This window comes from Lissotriton helveticus, chromosome 3_1 (genome assembly GCF_964261635.1).
Source record: "Lissotriton helveticus chromosome 3_1, aLisHel1.1, whole genome shotgun sequence".
In the NCBI taxonomy this organism is placed as follows: domain Eukaryota; kingdom Metazoa; phylum Chordata; class Amphibia; order Caudata; family Salamandridae; genus Lissotriton; species Lissotriton helveticus.
The window spans coordinates 1959434450-1959462117 of record NC_136061.1 but is presented as its reverse complement, the minus strand read 5'-3'; the positions used below and the strand labels follow the sequence as shown (position 1 = coordinate 1959462117).

At 53.5% G+C, this 27668-nt stretch overlaps 1 protein-coding gene across 3 annotated transcripts in view; it reads right to left on the bottom strand.

The window, feature by feature from the left end:
• PIAS1 (protein inhibitor of activated STAT 1) overlaps window positions 1-27668 on the bottom strand; it is a 906486-nt gene that overhangs the window by 388431 nt on the left and 490387 nt on the right. For all 3 annotated transcript variants that reach the window (XM_078683057.1, XM_078683058.1, XM_078683060.1), the window contains exons 8-9: window positions 11687-11760; window positions 9156-9316 (exon numbers count right to left, since the gene is read on the bottom strand). In XM_078683057.1, the coding sequence (XP_078539183.1) occupies window positions 9156-9316; window positions 11687-11760 (235 nt within the window). The remainder of the gene's footprint in view (window positions 1-9155; window positions 9317-11686; window positions 11761-27668) is intronic.

The following is a 27668-nucleotide window of genomic DNA, read 5'->3' as shown; positions in this document are numbered from 1 at the left end:
TGTGTTTTCCTAAAGTCTTTGGTCCTATCGATGTAGTACATCAAGGCTCGTTTGACATCAAGAGTGTGGAGCATTCTTTCGGCAACTGTTTCTGAGTTTTGAAAGAATGCGGGCAGTTCAATGGTCTGATTGACATGGAACTGCGAAATCACTTTAGGAAGAAATTTAGGGTTAGTGCGCAGCACCACCCTGTTGGAGTGAATTTGAATGAATGGCTCTTGTACAGTGAGCGCCTGTAGCTCACTAACACGTCACAGAGACGTAATGGCAATGAGAAAAGCCACTTTCCATGTCAAGAACTGAATCTCACATGAACTTAGAGGCTCAAAAGGTGGGCCCATCAACCTGGCGAGGACCACATTGAGGTTCCATACAGGAGCTGGCGGGGTCCTGGGAGGGATGACCCGCTTAAGGCCTTCTAGGAAGGCTTTAATGGCAGGCACTCTGAAGACGGAGAGATGCTGCCTGTTCTGGAGATAAGCCGCTATGGCGGATAAGTGTATCCTGATTGAAGCGTATGCTAGATTGCATTTGTAAAGATGTAACAAATAGCAGATGATGTTGGGAGTGGATGCATCTAGCGGGTTGATGTGTGTAGCACAGTAAATGACAAACCGCTTCCATTTTGCTGCATAGCAGGCTCTGGTGGTGGGCCTTCTTGCCTCCCGTATGATATCCATGCATTCAGGAGGCAAGTCAAGGTAGCCAAATTCTAAGACTTCAGGAGCCAGATCGCCAGGTTGAGCTGTTGCGGATCTGGATGCTGAATGTCGCCATGGCTCTGCGTCAAAAGCTTGGGCGTGAGGTGTAGCCTTTGATGCGGTACCACGGAGAGTTCCAGAAACGTGGTGTACCATGGCTGGCGTGCCCACGTTGGAGCAACCAGGATGAGAGTCATCGAGTGTTGCTTTAGCTTTCTTGCCACCAGCGGTATGAGAGGTGCTGGGGGAAAAGCGTACGCAAATCTGCCTGACCAGTTCATCCATATCGCATTGCCGTGCGACTGTGGGTGAGGGAACCCAGAGAGTGGAGTGGTGTGGCTCACTGGTTAGAGGCGGCAGACCCGGGAGCAGAAGTCGGCCCGGGACCAGGGTTCAATTCCCGACGCGGCAGGGTCCTGGACCAGGGTCAGCGGGCTCGACAATTCTCGCCTCGGTGCCTACTCTAACCTGGGGTCCCACTCGGCAACTCTGGGCATTAGCTTGCCTAATCTCCACAACGGCCCCATCAACGCCGAGGATGCCTGACTCCACCTTGGGGATTCCCAGTAGGGACCATCCCACAGGGAAAGCCAGGACGGGTTCCCCAGCGGTATACAGCGCCGGGACGCCCCTTTGCTGGGGCAGCTGTGCGCTTTACAAGTATACGACATTTAACATTTAACATTTAACCTGGCGGCAAAGCTTTGGCATTTTGCGTTTTCCCTTGTGGCGAACAGGTCTATCTGTGGATGACCCCACTTCTGGAAGTACGGGCGGAGTACTGATGGATGTATCTCCCACTCGTGCATCTGGTGGCTGTACCTGCTGAGCAGGTCCGCCATCTGATTGTCCGTGCCTGGGAGGTGTTCCGCCATGAGGAAGATGTTCCTCTGAATGGCCCACTTCCACATGCTCTGAGCCAGATGAGACAACTGTGGAGAGTGCGTACGTCCCTGCTTCTGGATGTAGTACATGGCAGTCATGTTGTCCGTCCGGATCAACACGACCTTGTTGCACAGATGTACTTTGAATGCTTTTAGTGCCATGAAGATTGCCATCAGTTCTAGGTAGTTGATGTGCATCTTCTTTTGCTGTATTGTCCATAGTCCCTGCACTGTGTAGTGGAGTACATGAGCTCCCCATCCTTGGAGAGACGCGTCCGCCGTTAGGATGATCTGTGGGACAGGCTCTTGGAACGGTCGGCCCTTGCAAAGGTTGTGTGGATTCCACCAATGCAGAGAGTTGTATGCCCGACCGGTGACCAACACTAGGTCTTTCAACTGTCCCTGAGCCTGATTCCACTGATGTGCTAAGCATTCCTGGAGCGGACGCATATGTAACCTCGCGTGCGGGACTATGAAAATGCAGGAGGCCATCATGCCTATCAACTGCATGAACACTCTCGCAGGAAGCGAGTGTTGCGGTTGGAAATGTTGGATTAGCGACTGGATGTTGTTGATCCACGCTATAGTTGGCTGAGTCATGGCTGCCAGAGTATTGATTGTTGCACCTAGATATTGCCGCACATGGGCTGGCTGAAGGTGCGACTTTGGATAGTTCAGGGAGAACCCCAGACTGTGAAGAAGGTGAATGGTGTGGGACATGTCGGCGGCGCACTGCTGGGCCGACTTTGCCTGAACCAGCCAGTCGTCCAGATAAGGGTAGACATGGATGTGTTGTCTCCTGAGGTGCGCCGCCACTGTCGCTAGACATTTGGTGAACACTCTGGGGGCCGTGGTCACTCCGAAAGGAAGGACCTTGAATTGGTAATGCCGATTTTGAATGGTGAATCCGAAGTATTTTTTGTGTGATGGATGGAGTGGAATGTGGAAGTAAGCATCCTTGAGGTCCAAGGTTGCGAGGAAGTCTCCCTTATTGAGGAGCGGAAGAACCTGCTGCAGTGTTAGCATGTGGAAGTGTTCTGAGAGAATGTACTGGTTTAGGGGCCTGAGGTCCAGAATAGGCCTGAGGGACCCGTCCTTCTTTGGGATCAAGAAGTACAGGGAGTACACCCCTGTGCCTTCCTCCTCCACTGGCGCGAGCTCTATAGCGCCCTTTTGCAGCATGACGAGAACCTCCTGCTGCAATAAGTGCAAATGCTCTGTGGACATAGGACGGTGTTTTGGTGGTATGTTGGGTGGAGTGGATGTGAGCTCCAAACAATAACCGTACTGGATAAGTTTCCTGACCCACCTGTCTGTGGTGATGGATTTCCAGACTGGCAGGAACTGCTGGAGTCTCCCCCCGACAGGTGTGGAATGGTCGGGGGGCAGTGACAGGGCGTCACTGTTTGTTGGAGGCGGAGGAACGGGAGTTGTTGTTGCCCTTGCCTCTGCCTTTGGCGTTGTTGCCCCGATAACCTCTTCTATTTTGTTTGGGGTAAGAGGATTGCGCCCCACCTTTATTGAATTGTGTTTGCTGGGACATTTGGCCTCTGGAAACACCCCTATTGCCTGAGCGACGAAAAGTGCTCCCCCGAAACTGTTGGGATTGGAGAGCTCCCATGGACTTGGCAGTCTCGGTATCCTTTTTTATTTTTTCCAAGGTGGTATCCACCTCAGGACCAAATAATCTGTCAGGGTTAACTGGCTGGTTGAGGATGGTTGTTTGGATCTCACGCTTAAATCCGGAGATTCTGAGCCATGCTTGTCGTCTTAACATCACACTGGTGTTAATTGCCCTGGCTGCAGTATCCGCAACGTCCAGTGCACACTTAATTGAAGCGTTGAAGATGAGCTTCCCTTCCTGGATAAGCATCTCCGCAGCCTCCTTATATTGGTCTGGGAGATGTTGCAACAGGGTCTCTAGTGTGTCGTAGTGTGCCCTGTCGTAGCGTGCCAAGAGCGCCTGCGTGTTAGAGATACGCCAGATATTGGCCGCCTGAGCTGCTACTCTCTTTCCCGATGCTTCTAGCACTTTGGACTCTTTGTCCGGGGGAGGAGCTTTACCAGTGGTTTGCGAATTCGCCCTCTTGCGGGCATTAGAAACGACCAGGGAGTCCAATGGCAACTGGCCCTTGATGTAGGTGGGATCGCCAGGTGCCGGCCGGTATTTCTTTTCAATTCTAGGGTTGACCACCCTTGCCCGTGTGGGCTCTTTGAAAATGTCTGCAGCATGTTTGAGGACCCCTTTTAGCATTGGGAGGGTTTTCACAGTCTTTTCAGCTGTTGAAAAAGTGTCAAAGAGGAAGTCCACCTCCACAGGGTCAGCATGGAGTTCAACGTCGTGGTTCTTCGCCGCCCTTTCAATCAAGGCATTGAATGCCGCAGAATCCTCAGTGGGAGACGTTTTGATATTGTATATCTGAGGGTCGAGGGCGGGTTGCTGATGCCCCTGGTCACCTGTGTCCACCCATGCGTCCTGTTGTGCATCAGGATCTGTGTGGGCCGGGAAGCTGTATTCCTGATCTTGATCCTCGGCATCGGAATAAGTTGGCGAGGGCGTGGCAACTCTGAGTCCGAGGAGTCAGTGGTTCGACCAAGACCGGTGAATCAGAAGCAGGCCTTTTGCGCTTCAAAGGAATGGTATACGACTCCAAAGGCGTCGTCGCCGTGATTTTCCGCTTGTAAAGCGTAAGCTTCCCAGTGTCTGCATCGATGAAACGTTCCGACTGTTCCTCCAGTAATGGTGGTCGATGCTTTAAGCCCCCAGCCGGGAGAGTAGGCGTCGACCCCACAGCACTGTGCGTTTTCGCTTCGGGCGCCGCCCGTGGTGCGAAGGCCTTCGGTGCCACCTTCGGCGGCAATGTGAAGAGGAGTGGCGTCGATGACTTGGAGGTGGAGACCGACTGCTTCGGTGCGGAAGGCGTTTTGGGGTCTTCTGCTGAGGCCTTGTCCCTGATACGCTTGAGGGAGTCCGAGACCTGCTTTGTGAAGGAAGCGGACGGCTTCGCCGATACGACAGACGACCTCGGTCCAGCAACATGGGAAGACTCGAGCGTCGATGTCTTGGGCTGGTCGGCCCGAGGCTTGTTGGTGTCCTGGGCAACCGCTTTAGGGGCACCAACCTTTGGCTCGATGCTCTTGCCGGTCTTCGGCTCGACGCCCTTTGCGGCCCTCGGCTCCGCGCCCTTGCTTGTCTCCGGTTCGACGCCCGACCCGGACTTCGGCTCGACGCCCTTGCTTGACGGAGTCCCGGACTTCGGCTCGACGCCCTTGCTTGACGGAGTCTGGACGGCCTTCTTGGGCTTCTGCTCGACGCCTTTAGTCTGCGTCGGCTGGACGGATTTCACCGACTTTGCCGGGTCGACAGGCTTCTTCGGCTTGGGCTGTCCCGACACCTCGGAAGACGAGGGTGTCGACGGTGGAGCAGAAGGTTTCGGTTTCGAATGCGCCTGAACCACTTTAGGTAGTGCGGACACCGAAGGCTTCACTTTCGGTTTCATTTTCTGTAATAGCGGCTCCGTCGCAGCGTCCGTAGCCGGGCCGGGAGGCGGGCCGTGGATTTTGGTAGAAGGTCTTGGGTGAGGCCGATAGGCGATCCCTCGACCTGAGCCTTTGTAAGTGTTCGAACGGGGCATAGCTCGTCCTCTGAGCTATCTTCCATAGGCCTTCGACATCCACTTGATAGTCGTAGTCGACTTCTTCCGCTGGAGGTGAAATCTGCAGCTGAACGTCGTGTTCGTCTGCTTCCTCGCTGTCGAAGATGTCCACCGGTGCCGGGGCCGACTGCCGGGCCTCCATGCGCGCCACGCGCCGAAGCCGAATCGTCTTCTTCGAACGAAACCTGGAACAAGCCATACAGTTGGCTTCATCGTGGTCCGGCGAAAGGCACTTGTTGCACACCGGGTGGACATCGATGTGTGGGTACTTCGATCCGCACACGAGACACTTCTTGAACGGGCTCCGTTCCATGTCGCGTCGTCGAGGGGCTTGCTGCGTCGACTGGGCCTCGAGCTCCAAAGAGTCACGCGACTACCTGGATGTCGAACTCGAAAGGCGAGTCGGAACAGAACCGGGCACCGAACGCAAACAATACCGACGATGAGACAAAAAGGCCTTTTGGCCTCGAGAATATTGTCGATTCCGAACTGAGAGAACGAAAGTACATCCGAACCCAATGGCGGGAAAAAACAATCTGGGGATGGAGTCGATGCCCATGCGCACTGTAATCCAGGGGAGGAGCCACCTATCTCGTGATACTTCGAAGACTCTTCCAGGACAACAATGTGTAATCATCCGGACCCAACACTAGGCGGCGATCTATGCTATAGATATGAATTCAGCAGCCCACATGCCTCGAACCAATCTCACAATGGAGTCAGTGCCACTTTCATCCACGACCACAGGAGTCACAGAGACCTCATGACTCTAAAGACTTCTTTGAAGAAAAAACAGTTGCAATTGTCCAAACCCAACACTAGATGGCAGGAGTATGCGAGCATGTGCATCTACAGTCATACATGCTACGAACAAAATATTTCCATGACCATAAGCAGGAGAAGTATACAAGTCATCCACTCAAAATATGGTAAAGTAGCTTTGGTTCAGTAAAAGAAAATCAGATGGAAGCAAATAAGTCACAGGAAAGTCCACCAATGGTAAGCAATGGGTTGGCTCAAAGCCAACACGTTTTTGGTATGTGTAGGAGAGTAGGGTCTGCAATCCTATGATCACCCAGATTTTTGCTTTTTGCTGCACTGGTTTACGACTTTCCCTGGCTGTGGGCCTGCTAATCAGACCCACAGCCTAGCTGTTCTCTCTATCCAAATTGTACTCAGGTACTGAATTGGCACTGGGCCCTCTCTAAGTCCCTGTACCCAGGGCTGAGGTACCCAGAAGTCTCCCAGGGGCTGAAGCATGTATTATGCCACCCCTGGGCTGACTAACTAAACTGACACAACTGGCTGCACGACAGCTGGGGCAAGGTGGTGTACTCACCCTTTGCTTTAGATATAGTATACCTATATCTAGCCCTAAAATGGACACACAGATCTCCTATCAGTCACTCCTATGGCAGGCCTTAACAATCCTGAAGGCAGAGTGCTTGGAATCGTGTGAGATGGTGCTCTGGCATGAGCTGAGCCTGTCTGCGGCTTTCGGGATCCATCCCTTAGCCGTTTCCATGATATCGCATACCATATACTCTTAAGTGCATTATAATCCTCGCGGTTATATGCCAACTCTGGTATCGCTTTATCAAAACATGTCGAGTAAGGTGTCATACGAATTGGAATACTAACCCCTCGCCAATTCTGGCGACGGGGTTAGCATTCCACCCTTCTAGAGGGACACGACATGTATGTAACCCCTAACCCCGGTTAAAGTCAAACAGAGCCTCAGCTCCACAAAATGGATGCTGCCACCGAGACACAAGTCTGCCCTCCTGCTGCTGGGAGTCCTCCCAGAGCAGGAGATAAGGACAAAGGGTTTCCTGCCAGGGGCGGTGCCAGCACCGTCCCAGACAGGGTTTTGTGTATTGTAGGTAGGCAGGGCTTTAGAGGAAGGTGACTGCACGTGGCACCCCGGTGCTCACTGTGCATAGGCTGGCTGGAACCAGTTCCAGGGTCACTCCAGACCCTGTGCTGGGGAAAAGCCCGCCAAGGAAGTGGGTGTAACCACCCCCCTCCTGGTCCCACCCCTAGGGCAGGACTTAGTCGCGTGCCAGCCCCTTTTTACAGGATAAAGGTAGGAACTGGCCCCCTTCCAAATCAGATCATCTTTGAATCCTGAAACTACTTTCCACGAAAGGAACTCAAGACTTCTTCCTAAGATTTCTCCCTTGTGACTAAGGAGTAGTCACCCTGCACCCGCAGGCACCATCTTAAGAACACTGCGGTCTGCTGAAAGTCTCTCCTCTGGATCAAGACTGCCCAGCTCGACGAGAACCGGCTTCCCTGGCACCTCTGACCTCTACCTACATCATCAGTCACGCTGAGATTCGTGGGTGTGACGAGACGTCGAGGGACCGGCCATCTTCAAGACTGCACGACTTCTGCACAGCAAGCCCGCCGAGTAATTTCCTGGTGAGTGCTTTGGGGTCCGAGAAGCCCCGACCCTGAGCAGCTCCAGCACCGAAGAGTAGCCCCCCAGCATCTCCACGATCGGCGTGGGGCCCTTCTGCTTTTTGCTGCTCACCGCGTTGTTTGGCTACTAGCCCGCTGGCTTGTGGCCTCCTGAACGACGCCCGACGACATCACTGCTGCTAGTCTGGTTGCTCCAGACTGGCCCTTGCTCCCTTCCAGAAGAGGAGCACTCCGGACCCTCCTGGTCCACTCAAGACGCCATTTTGAGTCCACCGCGTGGGCTTGAATTAGCCAAGGCTTGTTGCCCAATCCTGGGTAACTTCGACGCCGACAGCTTCATCCATCGTGGGACAGCTCGCCTCTCCATCCTGGTCGCCGACAACGCCTCCTGGTCCGTGAGATCTGCAGAGCCAGCGTCGCCCACTCACCTAGTCGAGGTGACTTCGCCCGGTGCCATCCTGGTGCCCACTTAATCACTGGCTAGTGATTCAAGAACTTGGTCCCCTCTGCTTTCAGGTTTTCTTCTTCCTTGATCCAGGCTTGGATCCATCGAACTTTCCTTCACTGGTCGCCTGCCAGCAACTTCCTTCTTCCAGGCTCCTGGTCCGGCAACGAGATTCCCGACGTCTTTTCAGACCTATGCAGCTGCAGCCCCTGGGCTAGGTAACTTCGGCACTTCGGTGTCCCAGCATAGCCTCACTATCCTAGGGTCAGGATCCACTGTCGTTTTCTTCCTACCAGGTCGGGTTCGCCCGCGAACACTAACTTTGCCTTTACTAGCTTCCATAGACTTTGTCCCGCATCCCGCGTGAGAGTGCACACTCTGCACCCGAGTCCCCTAGGTCTCCTAGAAGTAATCTAACGATTCTATAGTCAAGTCCTAGCGAGTCCAAAGCCTATTAGTACTGTACTTACCTGCTAGTAAGTTCGCATTCCACTTTTAAAGTATATGGTTTTTCGTGCCCCTCGGGCATTTGTGTATAACGTGCTAACTTAAGTATTTTCGTAAGAGTTTTGTTGTGTGCCTAGCACCCTGTCCTCATAAAGAGTACAGGGTTGTTGTGATTCTAATAAATACACTGTTTATTTTCATAACACTTGTGTGGTGTCCTTTCACTGGGTGTTCAAGGGGTAATGTGATGGTAAAACAGCTGGCTTAACACGCCCTCTAGAGTCTTAGCCTTAGACTGCTCGTATCCATGCTACTAGGATAGCTGGTCTATAAGGTTGACTTACAACCAATCATCAATAAGGGTTGTTTGGACTGATATATAGTGATCACTAGAATAGTGAACACTGCACATCAGGCCAACTTCTCACAGTATGGTCCACAACAGGTCTTTTAACATCAAAGGCAAGACCTAAAAGGGTTATTCTAACCAGACTGAACACCATTCAGGCAGTAATAGAGGATTTATGTCACCTTATGGCAATCTTGTTTACCTACAACCAAACTTGAACAGAGATCAAAAGCTTTCCACTAGACTCACCCGTCGATAATAAGATGCTCATAGGGTCCCTTCTTATCACACACAGGACACACCCATGTTGGTTTCTTCTCGTTCATTTGTATGTAGAGAGTAGCATCAAAGCACTGAAGGTGGGAGCACGTCAGAGCTCGGCAGGGGATTGTGAGTCGCATTTTTCCAAGCTGTAAGAAAGCAAATACGGGAAAAAAAGACAAGGTCTAGTCACAATCCTCATAAAAGAGGATACAAATAGTCTCACTGTAAAGCTTACCAATCAATAGCAAAATGGACCCTAGGGGTGCAAATGGAGCTTAACTAATATTCCTTCCAGTAGCAGAGAATTCTGTAAAGGTCTCTTGCATTTACTAATTTCTTCAGCATTCCACTCATAAAATGGAGATGTGGGATGCGCTGCAGTCCTTTTGTTAGCCTAGACAAAGTGGAGTTTGGTGAACTGTAGTTTCATTTTTAGTATCTGGATGACAGCTTTATCTGTCTGCCAGACATTATGTAATTAACAGACATCATCATTACCATCCACCTCCACCATTCCTATTTGGAAATGTCATTCATGTTCAGGATCAGTCAACACTACAGCCATTGTGTGCTTTAAACGTCAATCAGGATGGTTGCAGCTTTAGCTTCTTTATCGAACTATTGCAATGTCGCTGGTCAACCACTTGTATAAGTTCACGTAGGGAAATGCATCCTATTTTTTTCCAATGCCAGCTGCCTGGGCAGAACCACCTGTCTGAAGTGAAAGCTATCGCTTAATGAAGATCACTTAATTGAGAATAGTGTGTGAAGAGAACTTAATGTCACATTTCCACTGTTTATGTAAGCAGTGCAGTTATAGCAGCGTCTCAGTACTGAACCCTGGGGAAGCTGGTGAGCATCTTCTTTGTAGTCTTCTATGCTGATCTCAGACAGTGTAAAAGCTAAATTTGTGTCGGATAAGCCTAGAACAGGGATGAGAAATGAGATTCTGTGGCACCACTTGAAATTTCATTTAAAAAAAAAAAAAAACGTCTTCACAAGAGTGGAAAACAGGAGCCCCAATAGTGGTGCAACTTGGGTTTTGTAGGCAGGTCTTGAGGGCTGGAACATATGTAATCTTAGTCCTCATCTCTGCTAATAATTATGGAGGAACTTAAAGTTCTTCTTTTTCAATAGTGACAGATAAAAGTACGTAGGTAGACCTTAAAATCTAAGGGGCAGATTTACAAGCCCCGTACGCCACATTTGCGCTGCCGTTGCGTCACTTTTGCGCCATGCTGCGGGGTATTTACAACGTGACGCATCTGGGAGACATGTCACGTTGTAAAGCACTGCGCCACATTTGGGCGTTCTGGCGCGCGGGGGGCATTCCGGTGCAGGAACACCTCCCAAAAGTGGCTGAGTGAAATCTACAAGATTTCACTCAGTCACTTTTAAGGCTATGCTGCGTCAAAACCCTGCGCCTGCTTGAAGCAGGCGTAAGGAGTGACGCAGCATGTTAGGCATAGAGGCACCCCGAGCATTGCTGGAGCTGTGACTCCAGCAATGCATCACCTTGACTGTCTACTCTTGCCCCATGGTGCGCAACATTGTAAATGCGGCGCATCCATGGTGGCGCAAGAGGTGTCTGCCCTGACGCACAATAACTGGTGCATCCCTGGTGATATACAGGGATGCGCCAGTTATTATAAGTCTGCTCCAGAGTCTGTACCTCTGTTACAGGTGATGCCGAACAGTTTTTCCACAGAGATTGTTGATGTATATGGATCTTGAGTCTGTTAACTGACTATATTGAGAACTTCTGTATATATGAGAAGTAACAATATCATCAGGTTACCCAGACCCCTATAAGTCAGGGTGGGCTCTACCGTATTCCAGGGATCTCTTGTTGAGAAGTTGCCAGGGGGAATTAAAGATTAAAAATCCGCAACAGCGTTCACAAGACAATGGAGTACTTCTAGTGGAACAGTATATAACACGGAAGGATGTACTCCCACCTGTGATCACGTCTCGGCACAAGTGAATCCTCATTCCCTGGTTGCCTTAGTTACTTTATATAACAATTTCACCTTTGAGTTGGAGAACAAACCTACTTGAAGCAAATAAATCACATGTGAGGTGCACTTTTGTACAGGAAATTAAACAGGTGTAACATAATTCCTCACAGAAAGGATGTGCATATAGCAATCCTACATTAGATGTTTTGGAACCAAAGTCTGATAATTAACAAAGGTTTGAGTAGACAGAACTAATCAGTATAAGAGTACACATGCAACTCGAACCTACAGTGTAGCAACAGTTAGCAGAGTCGTCACGCAAAGGGTGCCACATGTCCTTTATTATCTATCAGCATTTATGGGTTTACAAATACTGCATACATGAAATATTCTCATGTCCTTGCCTCATAATGGTATATTTGTTTTCAATATAGCCATAGTGTCATAGTTCTGCACAGGAAGTGCATATCATCACTGGAAGAATAAAGTGAATAAAATAGCAAAGTGCTCTTTGCAATTTGTTTAATTTCAACTAAAAGTAATTTACTTGAAACTTACTGGACAGAGTAGCGATACCCGCAAACTGGTGGTGGCTATTTCACTGTCCGGATCTGCCGTCAACTTCTCTTTAACTGCCATTTACAAGCCCACAAAAGAAAAAGAAGATGCATTTAAGTGCAACTGTCCCTCCTAAATAAACACTAACATTTTGCTGCCAACATACCAATCAGAGCCCGAATACCTATCCTTTTACCCAAAACCTCCCAGCATACCACAGCCTGAAGATTTACAGCTAGTAAAATCATAAACCCATTAGGTCAACACCTAATGATTGAAGGACATTCGGTTAGCACACATGACCATCCCAGTATGGTATACCACACAGCTAGTGCAGCAACTTGATCCAGCACAGAAGGATATATTCAAAAAGAATTACATGCTTGCATCACATTCCTTAATCCTATATATCTGTGTCCTTTGAAAGACTATTCAAAGCTTCTGATATGTACTTTCTACTGATTAACACACAACACCAGTTTCCAGAGTCCTAAGAAAGAAGACCTGAACAGGTTAAACATGCAGGTGTGCTAGATGATAAGGTTAGGTAAATGCTATTGTACAACAGGTCAGAGCTCGTATTCTTAATGATTCTTATTTGTGGAGCAAATATTGATCTGCAGGAATGACCCTGGAACACAAGTAGGTATGGGTCTTCCAAATCCTACTGGCGGGGGGTAGGAGGAGGAGAAAGGAGCACATACTCCAACATAGTCATGGTTAGCAGTCAAAAGTTCAAGATGTCTAGTGCCTTGTTCGGTATCAGTATTTTGTGCTGCTTCAGTTGGCTTATTGCACTTTATCACAGTTTAAAAGGGAATAAGATACAGGATTCTGATTCTCACACTAATTCTTATTATGCTTATTTTTGTAAAGAAAAGAAAGTACGACCCTTTCACCTATCGGGACTGAAAAAATAATTATATGCTCCTTAATCAACTGGGATGAGTTTCTTATTGAAGAGATCACTGGCGAGTTATCTGTAGGCATCGGTCTTTATCTTTTCAAGCTCCACAAAAACCACTTAATATCTTCCACAGACTCTATTCATTCTTTTAACAGAGAAAATTCCTTATTTATTATTTTAAAAGAGGTGCTTTCACAAAAGACACTTAAAGCCACATACAAGGTGTGTAAAAGCATACATATAATAGAAGATATAACAGAGAATTTAAATGCATGGTTAATCAATCACTACATGATTTTTCTGAAAGATATTAGTAACTCAATTACCGTACAAGAGAATATGCAAAGAATTTCAGACGATAGACATTTATAGATGCTGGATTTAACAAAGTGCTCCCTCGTACATTGCTAATAAATATTTAGAAATGACTGGGCAGATACATTTTCTTTACAAACATAAAAGACTTTGAAAAAAATAAACCATGATCCATATCTTGTTTCCTGGCACTGCAATCCGGACAAGCTGGATGAAATAGGTCCCCTCCTTTTTAATCCATGTATTTTCTCTGATTGTTAATTGACCAAACATACATTTAAAAAAAATTCTTCATACTATATATATATATATATATATATATCTCAGCCTTCAAGTAAAATTGCATCACACCACACATCAAATTTACAGCTCAATTGCAATCTTTATCTGTGAGCAATGGCACAAATCATCCTAAAAACCTTTTGCCTTGAATACTTTTTTTGTTTAACTTTGTTTTATTAATTTTCAGGTGCATTAGGTACGGTACAATACAATGATCACATGCCCCTTTTGAACATCCATCATTCAATTACCCCGCCCCCCCTTGAGCAAAGGTTGTACAGGCTCGCTAATCGTATGGGTGTACTGTGTCCATGAGAGCATGTTCGGGCAGGCCCCAGCAGTCAATGTACCCAACCCCCCCTTAGATTGACAACGCACCCCTCCCCCCCTAGTTCCCCAAAGCCCCCAACTCCCCAACACCTTCCCCCTTTCCGCAGTGTTCCTAGCTGTGCGGTATGCTCTGTAATATATATCCCCCCACTCTTTATCCGTGAGGCTTCTCCCCAACTCGGTTTTCCACCTTTACTGGCCCGCCGAGCGGTGTGGAAGCAGCTCGGGCCGATCATTTTATAGAGGTCTTGTTAGACGGGGACCCAGAGGGTCGGCCGAATACTGGGGGAGAGGCCTCCGATGAGGGCCGTCTCCGGCGATCGTACAGACAAGTCACTTCCCTCCCCACAGATAGACACCACACAAGGATGAGATCAACACTCTTTATATAGGGTTCTTGCGGCAAGGTTATCAGCGGTACAGGAGATTCAGGACTCGAGGGTCCTCTCAATTCTAGTCTCTGTAGGGAAAAGGGTAGCGGGACAGTCTTGGTACCGGGTCGGTACAGAGGGTGGTAAGAGAGAAGCTCACAATCCTCGAGCTTAGGAGTCTGCAAGGTTGGGCCGCGGCAGCGCCAGCCGGCTAAGATGAAGGTCGACAACGAAGGGGCCGCGGCAGCGCCAGCAGGCCAAGGTGATGGTTCAAGTACAGAGGGCCGCGGCAGCGCCAGCAGGCTAAGGCGATGGTTCGATGGGCAGAGGGCCGCGGCAGCGCCAGCAGGCCAAGGTGGTAGTCCACGTTGCAGAGGGCCGCGGCAGCGCCAGCAGGCCAAGGTGATGGTTTCACGAGGGTGGGCCGCGGCAGCGCCAGCAGGCCAAGACGAAGTGTTCACAGGGCAGGGCTGCGGCAGCGCCAGCAGTCCGTCAAGGATGAGTTCTTCTCGGTGTCTCTCGACTCCAGGATACAACTGCCCTCCTGGTCTGGGGCTTCCCCAGTTATAGGTCTGGATCCCTTTGATGCCCGGACCCTCGCGCCTTGAGGTCGGGAGGTCCGGAATGAGGGGGTCCCGACACCCAGCAGGGGGTTGGAGCCAGCGCCCAGGGAGGCCGGGGGTGATCGACACCCGGCGGAGGAGAGCCGTTGACGCCTTCTTCTTTCATTGACCTGCCAAGTGGTCTCTTTACCTCCTGTGTGGAGGTTGGTGCCGCGATGTCGGGGCCGGGCCAGGCCCATGGTTGGGGTCGAGTCGAGGCCATGCGGCCTCGTGCTGTAGTGTCCAAAGATGGCGGCTGGGCCGGGGCCATGGTGCTGACGGGGACCAGGGCCAGCCGGTACGGGAGGGTTCAGGAGCTGGCGTCCCGTTGTGGACGGGTTGTGGGTTGCCTCGGGGGGATGCCGGGGTGGCTCTTGCTGGGGATTCAGGGAGAGCCGGGGTCCGGGCCCCGTTGTGCGGAGGGGGGACGGCCCAGCCACGCGGCCTGTCCAACATGCGTCCCCCCCAGCTGAAGGCAGGGAGAGTCAGCCATCCTCTTGGGGGCTCTCCTCGCCGAGGCGGAAAAAGCGTGACAGGCCGTCTGCGTTGGCGTGGTCCTGGCCTGGACGATGCTCCACAGTGAAGTCCATCCCCTGTAGGGAGATGGACCAGCGCAACAGTTTCGGGTTCTCCCCCCGCATCTGCATCAGCCATTGCAGGGGTCGGTGGTCTGTCTGCACCCGAAAGGGGGTGCCGAAGAGGTAGGGCCGGAGCTTCTTGCGGGCCCATACTACGGCGAAGGCCTCCCTCTCGATGGTGCTCCAGCGCTGTTCCCGGGCCAGCAGGCGTCGGCTGATGAATGCCACTGGCTGATCGACTCCCTCGGTGTTGAGTTGGGAGAGGACGGCCCCCACGCCATGATCGGAGGCATCCGTCTGCACGATGAATTCCCGGCCGTAGTCGGGAGCCTGGAGCACGGGGGCAGTGCACATGGCGGCCTTCAGCTTCTCGAAGGCCGATTGGCAGTCCGGAGTCCAGTTGATCGTTTTGGGGCTCTTCTTGGATGTGAGCTCCGTGAGGGGCCCCACGATGCTGCCATAGTCCTTCACAAACCGCCGGTAGTACCCGGTGAGCCCCAGGAAGGCCCGGACCTCGGTTTGGGTCGTAGGGGGTTGCCAGGCCTGGATGGCAGCGATCTTGAGCTGGAGGGGGGCCACCAGACCGCTTCCCACCTGGTGTCCTAGGTAGGTCACGGACCCTTGGCCCACCTGACATTTGCTGGCCTTGAGGGTGAGCCCGGCCTGCTGGAGGGCGTGTAGAACTTTCCGCAGGTGGCGGAGGTGGTCGGTCCAGTGGTGACTGTACACAGCGATGTCGTCCAGGTAGGCGGCGCTGAATCCTTCGAGGCCCGCCAGTACCTGGTTCACGAGTCGTTGAAATGTTGCCGGAGCGTTTTTCATGCCGAATGGCATCACCCTGAAGTGGTAGTGACCATCCGGGGTAGAGAAGGCGGATCGTTCTTGGGCCCTGGGGGTGAGGCCGATTTGCCAGTAGCCCGCTGTTAAATCGAAGATGCTCAGGTAGCGGGCGGCCCCCATACGGTCAATTAGCTCATCTGCCCGGGGGATAGGGTGAGCATCGGTCCTGGTAACGGCATTCAGTCCCCGGTAGTCCACACAGAACCGGAGCTCAGGGGCAACGCCCGGGGCGGCAGCCTTGGGGACCAGGACGACGGGGCTGGCCCAGGGGCTGTCCGAGGGTTCGATCACTCCCAGTGTTAGCATCTTGGACACCTCGGTCTGGATGCAGGCGTGCACCCGATCTGGTACGCGGTACGCCCTGTGGCGAATAGGGGGGCTGTCCCCGGTGTCCACATCGTGAAGGCACCAGGGGGTGACCCCAGGGGTGAGAGAGAACAAGGATGCGAATCGTGTCAGGAGAGCTTGACAGTCTTGACGTTGCTCCGGGGCCAAGGCCTCGGAGAGTCTGACCCCTTCCACGGAGCCATCCTGCTCGAGGGTCCTCAGCAGGTCCGGAAGGGGCTCGGAGTCTTCTTCCGTCCCATTATCGGTAGCCATCAGGAGGCTGAGTTCTGAACGTACAAAATGGGGCTTGAGTCTGTTGGCGTGGAGGACCCGTAGGGGGTTCCGGGAAGTTTCCATGTCGATTAAGTAGGTGACGGGCCCCTTGCGTTCGATCACCTTGAAGGGCCCGGACCATTTGTCCTGTAGAGCACAGGGTTCAACCGGGGACATCACCCAGACCTGCTGTCCCGGCTCGAACTCGAGGGAGGAGGCGTGCTGGTCATACCATTTCTTCATGTCTTCCTGACTGGCTTCAAGGTTGACTTTGGCGATCTCCCTGAATCGCCGGGTCTGGTTGCGAAGGGCCAAGAGGTATTTGTACACATCCGGGGGAGTTTTCTGGGGGGGCCTCTCCCAACCTTCTTTGACTAGGCTGAGGGGACCCCGGACGGGGTGCCCGTACAGGAGTTCAAATGGGCTGAAGCCTAGGGATTTTTGAGGGACCTCTCGGTAGGCGAACAGGAGGCACGGGAGTAGCACGTCCCACTGGCGACGGAGGGGCTCTTCTAGGCCCATGATCATTCCTTTGAGAGTGCGGTTAAACCGCTCGACCAATCCATTTCCTTGTGGGTGATAGGGGGTCGTGAATTTGTAGGTGACCCCGCACTGTTGCCAGAGAGACTTCATGTATTTCGAGATGAAGTTTGTGCCCCTGTCGCTGACTACCTCCCGGGTAAAGCCCACCCGGGAGAAGATCCCCATCAGGGCTCGGCCTACCACAGGCGCCGTCACGGTTCGAAGAGGGATAGCCTCGGGATAGCGGGTGGCGTGGTCCACCAGGACCAGGATGAACCGGTGTCCTAGGGCGGTTCGGGGGTCCAGGGGCCCCACAATGTCTATTCCCACCCGTTCGAACGGGGTGGTGACGACGGGAAAAGGCTGCAAGGGTGCTTTGGTTTTTCGGCCACTTTTTCCGCTGGCCTGGCAGGTGGGGCAGGCCCTGCAGTGGTTGGTGACATCTTTTCGCATTCGGGGCCAGTAAAAGTGGGTCACCAGGCGGTCGTACGTTTTGTCCTGTCCCAGGTGTCCGGCAAGGGGTATATCGTGGGCTAAGTTCAAGAGGAAATCTCTGAAGCGGAGGGGCACCACCAGCACCCGACTGGCCCCCAGTTCTGCAATCCTTTGCTCACTGTAGAGCAGGTCATTGTCCCAGTAGATCCAGTGGGCCCCCGAGGTGTCCCCTGCGCTCTGGGCAAGGGCTTGCTGCCGGAGTCCCTCGAGGGAGGGACAGGTTCTTTGTTCTTGTTGGAATTGTTCCTGGGTGGGGCCCCCCTCTTGACGCCACTGGGCCAGGTCGGGGAGGTCAGGGAGCTGACCGGGTCCTTCTTCGGTTTGGGCCGGGAGACTTGCTTCTGGGGTGGCCTCCTCCGGGACAATCGCGGGAGGAGGCTCCGGCCACTCGGGTTCTTCTGGACTGGGGACGGCACGGGCGGTCATGGACCGGGTCGTAGCACAGACCCATTCGGGGAGGCCCAGCATCCCCAGGTGCTCTCTCCGTTCGACTGCTGCCCAGGGAGAACTTTCGAGATCGTTCCCCAGGAGGCAATCCACGGGGGCATCATCGCGGACAGTTACTTTCAGCATCCCTGATACTCCTCCCCATTCGAAGGGGACGTAGGCCATTTGACATAGACTTTCTGAGTTGTCGGCCGACCGGACAGGGCAAAGAATGTTTGGCAAGATCTGGTCCGGGGCCACCAGATGACAGCGGACCGCGGTCACACTGGCCCCGGTGTCGCGGAGGGCTTCCGCCCGGCGGCCATTAATGTTGACCCACTGGCTGTACTTCTGCGTGTTGGCGGGAAGGGGGGCCCGAGGGATCAGGTCTCGCTCCCCTAAGCAAACCAGGGACATGGCGGCCGGTTCCCACTCAGGCTGGTCGTTTTCGTACTCTTCTTGGTCTTCTGGGTGCTGCTCTTCCCCCAGGGCTGCAGCAGCGACCTGGCGGGGTAAAGGGTTCGGGTTCTTTGGGCAATTGGGATCATTTGCGTAGTGGCCGGGTCGCTGGCATCGGTGGCAAGTGATGTTGGCTCGGAAGCCGGGTCGTATCGGGGGGTTTCCCCTGCTGGCCGGGGGCGGGGTGTTGCTGGCGGGAGTCACCGGGCCGGTGTCCCTACCCCGGCCCTGGCCTCCTCCTCCACGGGGGCGATGGGGCCCTTGGGCAGTTCTGTGCGCTTCGCTGGGTCCGTTTCGGCCAACTCGGGTGCTTTCCCATCGGTCAGCTTCGGCGGCGAGTTGCCGAGGTTCCGTTAGTTTACTGTCCAGGAGGTGCTGCCTGAGTTCGATGAAGCAGTTGTTAGAAAGGTGCTCCCACACAACAAGGTCAAAGAGCTGTTCGTAGGTGGTCACGTTGCTGCCCTTGATCCACCCCTCGAAGGCCTGGCTAAAGAAGTTCACGTATTCCACCCAAGTTGTACCCGGGATCCGTTTGCAGTCGCGGAACCGCTGGCGGTACATCTCGGGTGTGAGTCCGTATCGAGTGAGGAGGGCGGCCTGCATGTGGTCGTAGGATGTCATCAGATGGTCCGGGAGTTGCAGCAGGGCGTCTCGCCCTTCGTTGACAAACCTCCCCCATAACCCGGCTCCCCAGTCGCTTCGGGGAATCCGGTGGGAGGTCATGGCTACTTCGTACGCTTTGAACCATTGCTGGATGTCATCGTTCTTGTAGTACTCTCTGACGACATCTTTGGGTATGTGGACCTTGGGGTCTGTAGGGGCAGGAGTGTTCGTGCGCTCGGGGACCCCGAGTTCCTTGTTCTGCTTCCGAATCTCTAGTTCTTTGAGGTTGCGCTCATGTTCGTAGGTTAGCTTCTTCTCTTCTAGCTCTCTCTGCCTTTGTTTCTCTTCTCGCTCCTCTCGAAGCCGTAAGTGTTCCAACGTTATTTTTTGTTCCGCCAATTTGAGCTCTCCATCTAAGCGAAGTCGTGCCAGTTCCAATTCATGGAGCCTGCTTTTTTCCCGTTCCCGGACCTCTTCTGGGGAGAGACCCGATCTTCTTTCTTCCGTCGGCGTGGGGCTTGTTTCGGGTGTCTCGTGGCTTTGTGTTTGGGGTACGGTCGTACCCGTCTCCGCCCAAGATTCTAGGGCTCGTTTGAAGTCCTCTTTCGTGCTCAGTCCTGTGGTTGAAATGCCTAATTCCATACAAAATTGTTTCAGTTCTCTGTGGTTGTATTCTTCCAGCTTTTCCATCTGGAATTTTTCTGTTGCTCCGCTCTCTTTTGTTGTCATGGTGGTTGTGTGTCGTGGGGCGAGTGACCCTCTGTACGGTTATGCGTAGGTTTGGATCGCGCCGCTGGCCACCAATGTTAGACGGGGACCCAGAGGGTCGGCCGAATACTGGGGGAGAGGCCTCCGATGAGGGCCGTCTCCGGCGATCGTACAGACAAGTCACTTCCCTCCCCACAGATAGACACCACACAAGGATGAGATCAACACTCTTTATATAGGGTTCTTGCGGCAAGGTTATCAGCGGTACAGGAGATTCAGGACTCGAGGGTCCTCTCAATTCTAGTCTCTGTAGGGAAAGGGGTAGCGGGACAGTCTTGGTACCGGGTCGGTACAGAGGGTGGTAAGAGAGAAGCTCACAATCCTCGAGCTTAGGAGTCTGCAAGGTTGGGCCGCGGCAGAGCCAGCCGGCTAAGATGAAGGTCGACAACGAAGGGGCCGCGGCAGCGCCAGCAGGCCAAGGTGATGGTTCAAGTACAGAGGGCCGCGGCAGCGCCAGCAGGCTAAGGCGATGGTTCGATGGGCAGAGGGCCGCGGCAGCGCCAGCAGGCCAAGGTGGTAGTCCACGTTGCAGAGGGCCGCGGCAGCGCCAGCAGGCCAAGGTGATGGTTTCACGAGGGTGGGCCGCGGCAGCGCCAGCAGGCCAAGACGAAGTGTTCACAGGGCAGGGCTGCGGCAGCGCCAGCAGTCCGTCAAGGATGAGTTCTTCTCGGTGTCTCTCGACTCCAGGATACAACTGCCCTCCTGGTCTGGGGCTTCCCCAGTTATAGGTCTGGATCCCTTTGATGCCCGGACCCTCGCGCCTTGAGGTCGGGAGGTCCGGAATGAGGGGGTCCCGACACCCAGCAGGGGGTTGGAGCCAGCGCCCAGGGAGGCCGGGGGTGATCGACACCCGGCGGAGGAGAGCCGTTGACGCCTTCTTCTTTCATTGACCTGCCAAGTGGTCTCTTTACCTCCTGTGTGGAGGTTGGTGCCGCGATGTCGGGGCCGGGCCAGGCCCAGGGTTGGGGTCGAGTCGAGGCCATGCGGCCTCGTGCTGTAGTGTCCAAAGATGGCGGCTGGGCCGGGGCCATGGTGCTGACGGGGACCAGGGCCAGCCGGTACGGGAGGGTTCAGGAGCTGGCGTCCCGTTGTGGACGGGTTGTTGGTTGCCTCGGGGGGATGCCGGGGTGGCTCTTGCTGGGGATTCAGGGAGAGCCGTGGTCCGGGCCCCGTTGTGCGGAGGGGGGACGGCCCAGCCACGCGGCCTGTCCAACATGTCTGTAATCGCCTGTCTATCGGTCTTTTTCATGCAGAGCCACTTCTCGAAAGCTGTGAGTTGCCTACCTACCAGTGGCCGCGTATCAGGCTGCGTTAGCCAGAGTCTGATTTGGAAATATTGAAAACGCTGTGGGGCAGATAGGTTAAACAGTTATTTTAGGTCATCGAGTTGGATGAAGCCCTCTAGGTCGAAGAGGTGTCCCGACGACCTATCAGTCGGAAACTCTCCATTGCTCAAATGCCCGTGGCTCCATCCCCGGTGCGAAGGCAGGGTTGTCAAACAACGGTGTGATAGGTGAAGGGAAAGTGGTGAGGCTCCCTCTGACCGCCAACGCGTCTCACACTCTGAGTAACATGCGAGTGATGGGAAACCTATTGAGGTATGCCGGTCTATCAGAGCGTTTCAGGTAGGAAACCTTCCAAAGCGACATCTGGGCCATCGCTCCGTCTTGGAAGAGCCATCTCTTCTCTGACTCGGGGCGGTTCCATTCCAAGAGGTAGCATAGCTGTGTCGCTTGGAAATACCTCTGTAGGTTAGGAATCCCCAGACCCCCTATTGCGGCGCCCGATGAGTAAAATCTCTACGCATCCGTGGACGCTTCTCGGCCCATATGAACTGCTGTATTGTGTCTTGCAACTTTCTTAGCATTCCTATCGGTGGAGTCACAGGAATGGTCTGGAATATGCAAAGGACCTTGGGCAGCAAGGACATTTTGATTGCTGCTACACGACCCAACGGTGATAGTGGTTGTTGTCGCCATCTCCTCAGATCCCCCTGAATTCGGGAGTAGAGGTCTGAATCCAGTCGACGGTCTGTGCTGTACTAGGCATCAGGATGATTCCCAGGTAGGGGATCGAGGTCCCCCGAATGTCATTGGTCCGCTAGCGGATTTGCAAGCGTTTCGGCCTAACGGGAGGGTCATGGACTTACCCGTATTCATTTTGAACCCCGATACTTTCCCAAAGGACTCCATTTATTTCAGAAAAGCCAGCACGGACTGCTTGGGATTATCCAGGGCCACCAAGATGTCACTGGCGTTAAGGCTGAAGGAGTGCGGTTCGCCCCCGAACGTAATGTCGGTTATATCAGTATTATCCCTGATTCTTTGCGCAAGTGGTTCTATGTACGGCGCAAAGAGTAGAGGCGAGAGTGGGCACCCCTGTCTGGTGCCCCGTCTGATGTCAAAGGGTTGCGATCCAATGCCGTTGACGCAGACAGTTGCCCGGGGCGCATCTTAGCAGCTGGCAACCCAGGCTCTGAAGCGATCACCAATACCAAAGCGCACTAGCGTCTTGTCCAGAGATCCCCAGTCCACCCTGTCAAACCCTTTCTCAGCGTCGACAGAGAGAAGCACCGTGTCGGGGTTGTTAAAGTAGGCTTTGTCTATGACATGTAATAGTCGCTTGGTGTTGTCGCTGCATTGCCTATTTAGGATGAATCCCAACTGATCAGGCTCTATGATGCCTGGTAAACACTGTCACAATCTTGCCGCCAAGATCCCCGTAAAAAGCTTAGGGTCGAGATTGAGCAAGGATATGGGCCTGTAAGAGGCGCATTGCGTAGCATCTTTACCCGGCTTGGGCAGTACTATGACATCGGCCACGAGCATGTTCTGAGGGAATTGATCCCGGCCCTTGGAAAGAATTAAATAACAGTCAGGAGGAGCACCAGCAGGAGGCAAAATGTTTTATAAAACCCGGCGGAGAAGCCATCTGGCCCTGGTGCTTTCAGAGGCTTCAGGCGCGCTATCGCGGATATGAATTCCTCCATCCGGATAGGTGCGTCTAGGGAAGCAGCACCCGCCTCATTGAGTGCCATGACCGCCACCTCGTTAAGGTAAGTCTCCCCCACGGTGTCTAGAGATGGATCTGCACTGTAGAGCGAGGCACAGAAGTCCTGAAAGGCTTCTGCAATTTTAACGTTCTCTTGGAGCTCCTACCCGTGGTTGCCCTGAATAATGGTGACTTTGAATCTCTGGACCCGCGCCCTAAACATGCTCGCTAGCAGTCGCCCGGTTTTATCGCCTCCCACATAGTAAGTATGTCGCAGCCTAAGGCCCGCATAATCCGCGCGATCCTAGTCCAGTTCCGCGAGTAGCGCCCTGGACGCTTTTAGCTGCCGCCATATCCTGGGGGCCCCAGTACGGCTGTGTACTCTCTCGAGTTCTGACACTTTTGCCGAGAGCGCTTCCCTTTTTTCCCCGTCGGTCCTTCACTTTAGCCGCCGATATCGCAATGAGTTCTCCCTGCACCACCGCCTTAAGAGCTCCCCACACCGCTGTCACTGGTACGTCAGGCGTGTCATTAAGTGCAAGGTATTCAGTAATGCGTTTGTGAAATTGTTGTGTAACCCCTTGTCGCTGTAGGAGGGCCTCCCGCAGGCGCCACCGGCCCCTCTGAGTTGTCATATGTGGGACGGTCATTGTGAGTGTAACCGCGTCGTGGTCTGAGAGGGCCGCTGGGACTATGTCTACATCTGTTACTGTTGCGGCAAGATCAGGGGACCCCATGAAATGATCTAGTCTAGCATATGTGCGGTGCACATAAGTAGAAAGTGAAATAAGTATTGAGGGGGTGCGCCTCCCGCCAGATGTCAGAATGGCCTCTGCTAGCCAACCACTCCCTTCCCTCAAGGGGAATCGCCCCGGTGGCGCCATATCGGTGACCTGATCTGTCCTCGTCTTGGTCCATCACCAGGTTGAGATCATCCCCCACTAGTGTGTAACGTGTCGGGAAAGTAAGGACGTCAGACAGGGCCCCTTTAAGGAACGACTCTTGCCCAGAGTTTGGGACGTATATAGAACCAATGACCATGGACATGTCCCCCACCCGCACATTATAAGCCAGGAGCCTGCCCTTAATTTCAGCGACCTTGTCCCCCACGTGGCCTTTAAAGTGACTAGCGAACAGAATGGCTACCCCGGCTTTTTCTCATTAGTGGAAGAGTAAAATTGACGAGGGAAGGCTCTGGAGCGCAGTCTGGGCCAGTCCCTGGAGAGAAGGTGTGTCTCCTGTAACAAGCAGATCGAAGCGCCCAACTTCTCCAGGTATGACAACACCGCCCGCCGCTTGACCGGGTTATTAAGCCTCTTTACGTTCAGGGTAATGACTAAGGGCGTTGACAGACATGGTTCCCGTTAGTTTTGAAGATGGTCCGTCCCGTGGGAGCTGCCTGTTCCTGGCGGCTCACGTAATCCACCCAGTTGTGCGACACACTGGTGCCCTCCCCCCCTCCCCCTGCCCCCACCCCCTCAGGCCCCTCACTCCAACCCTCGGCCACAACCATCCGCCCCCCCTCCCCATCCCCACCTCCCCAACATACCCACTCTTGGACCTCTCCCCTCCGCCTCACCCTAACCCCAACAAAAAACCCCCAACAGTGTGTCATAGTCCCAGGCCTGGAAACTCGTATCGCAGGCCTGTGGTGAAGTTTCTTGGTGGGGCGTGTAGTCGTGGCGACCTCTGCGGCCTCCCGCATCCCCAACAGACCAGCGTTGTCATAGTGCCAAAGAGTCCCCGTCTCTCCAGCAAATCATTCCGTTGGCGATGTGTCTCTGGACACCTCCTGGATGGCCATGACTCGTTCTTGTGACAAAGTGACTGGGTCTGGTTTCAGTTCCGCTGTGGGCGATCTTCTGCGACCGACTCTTTGCCACCCTCCCCGTGAGGATTGTTGGGATAGTCTTGGGGAGGTCGAGCCTTCGTTGTGGTCACTGCCCAGCAGAGCGCAAGTGTCCTGAAGGGATCTCAATTGTTGCAAGGCTCTGTTCCATTTGAAAATAAGACGAATTGGATGTCCCCATGAGTATGGAATCCCCTTGTCGCGCAGGAACATCTTGGCAACTTTGAACGCTTTTCTCTTTTGAAGTGTGATGGCCGACAGGTCCTAGAAGAGTGCCATTGGGCAACCCTGGTATTGAAGTGGTTGCTTCTGTCGGGCTTCGCAGAGAATTCTCTCTTTTAAAGGGAAGTCAGGTAAAAAAGGCCAAGATGTCCGGGTGCGGAGAGGGTGCACGCCGCGCCAAACCTACTGTGCGCCCTATCAATACAAACCTCGAAGTCCGCGGGCTCCACCAAAATCTCCCGGAACAGGCCTTGCAAGTACCCAGTGATGTCCACTCCTTCTGCTTTAGATGGGACCCCACGGACCCGAACGTTGTTGCGCCGAGACCGGTTTACGAGATGAACAAGTTACTTACCTTCGGTAACGATATATCTGTAAGAAACAGTAGTTAGTATTAGATTCCTTAACTTAGAATATCCCCAGGCGTCAGTCTGGATCCGGAAACTTTTGCGTAGCGGTACCCCTGCGCGTCGGTAGGCGTCGTCTGCAGGCGTGCCCTGCGGCTCCGCGTCCGTCGTTGGCGTCCTACGCCGTGATGACGTCGCTGGAGTATATAGACGCCGCCTCCGCGCGCTGACGTCAGTTCTTTGCACACAGCTTTTCCGCGCCAGAACACGCAGAGCCATGTAAGAACCAACACTGGTGCCATGCGAAACTAGGGGCCTGAAGGGGATGACCTTAACCCTATGTATCAGTTCGCAGAACGGGGAGGATGGATGGGGCGGTAAGGAATCTAATACTAACTACTGTTTCTTACAGATATATCATTACCGAAGGTAAGTAACTTGTTCATCTGATAGAAACAGGTTAGTATTAGATTCCTTACCTTAGAATAGATACCCCAGCAATACCAACCCCGGTGGTGGGTCTGCGAACCAATACAGCTTACACCAGAAAGTCCTGGAGGACAGAACGGCCAAAGAAGCCATCCCTCCGGACTTGACTGTCCAGGCAGTAGTGCCTTGCAAACGTGTGCAGCGAGGCCCACGTAGCCGCCTGACAAATGTCCTGCAAGGGGACTCCCCGGCCCAGGGCAGTAGTAGCCGCCGTGGCCCGAGTGGAATGGGCCCTCAGCCCAACAGGAGGCTCCTTCCGAGCCAAAGAGTAGCACGCTTTGATGCACAGGACGACCCACCGAGAGATGGTCCGTTTATGCACCGCCCGTCCCTTCTTCGCACCCACGTAGCCAACAAACGGTCATCCACCCGGAACTGGCGAGTGCGATCCATATAAAATGAAAGCGCACGTTTTGGGTCCAGACTATGGAGCCGCTCTTCATCCTTTGAAGGATGCGGAGGCGGGAAGAAGGAGGGTAAGGTGATGGACTGCCCGATGTGAAAAGCAGAGACTACTTTGGGCAGGAAAGAAGGTCTAGTTCTCAGAACCACCTTGTCTGGATGAATGGACATGAAAGGAGGTTTGACAGAAAGAGCCTGGAGCTCACTCACTCTCCTGGCAGAGGTGATGGCAACCAGGAAGGCCGTCTTTAAAGTCAGGAGACGGAGAGGACAGAAATGAAGTGGCTCAAAGGGAGCACACATCAAGAAGGTCAGAACCAGGTTCAAGTCCCACTGAGGCATCACAAACGGAACAGGTGGATACCTTTCAAGAATCTCGTTACAATAGGGGACTTGAACAAAGAAGGTTGATCAGGCAGCCTTAGAAAGGCCGAAAGGGCAGAAAGGTAGCCCTTGATAGTGCCCAGAGCAGAGCCCTGCTGGGCAAGAGAGAGAAGAAAGAGGAGAACCTCGGAGAGAGGGGCAGAAAGAGGGTCCACAGCCTTTGCTGTGCACCATGCCACAAATCTGTTCCACCGGCAGGGGTATACCGACTTTGTGGAGGGACGCCTGGCTGCCAGAATCACATCACAAACTTCAGGAGGCAAGTCAAATGGCCTCAACTGTCGCCGCTCAATCTCCACGCATGGAGGTGGAGACTGGACAGGTTCGGGTGGAGGACCGTCCCCTGCTGCTGCGACAGAAGGTCCTCCAGAAGGGGCGGGCAGATCGAGGGAACGACTGACATGCTGAGTAGCTCGGGATACCAGTACCTTCGAGCCCAGTCCGGAGCCACAAGGATAACTTGGGCCCGGTCGCGCCTGATCTTCTTCAGCACTTTGGGCAGAAGTGGTATAGGCGGAAAGGCGTACAATAGACCGCAACTCCACGCGCGCCGAAAGGCGTCGCCGTGCGAGTGCAGTCGTGGAAACTCCAACGCGCAGAACTGATGACATTGCGCGTTCTCTTCTGTGGCGAATAGATCTAACCAAGGCTCTCCCCATTGCAGAAAGAGGCCTTTCGCCACGTCCGAGTTCAGACGCCATTCGTGATCCACCGAGCACCGACGGCTGAGTTTGTCCGCCCTGGCGTTCAGAGAACCTGCCAGGTGTTCAACCGTCAGAGTCACGCTCTGACGTTCCAGCCATTGCCAGAGACGCAGAGCCTCCTGGCAAAGGGTCCACGACCCCACTCCGCCCTGCTTGTTGCAGTACCACATGGCGGTGGTGTTGTCCGTGAACACCTGCACTACACTCCCGTTGACAAAGGGGAGGAATGCCTTCAGTGCTAGACGGATCGCCCGCAGCTCCAACAGGTTTATATGGAGCCGGGACTCCACCGGAGACCAGATGCCTCTGATCTCCGCCTCTCCCAAGTGGCCTCCCCAGCCGTGGAGGGACGCGTCAGTCACAACCACGTGCTCCGGTTGGGGAAGGGAGAGGGATCTGCCTCTGACCGTAAGCCACCACTGCAGTTGTCTCGCAGTGCCCTCCGAGATCAAGACATGGTCGGACAAGTTGCCCTGATGCTGGGCCCACTGAAACT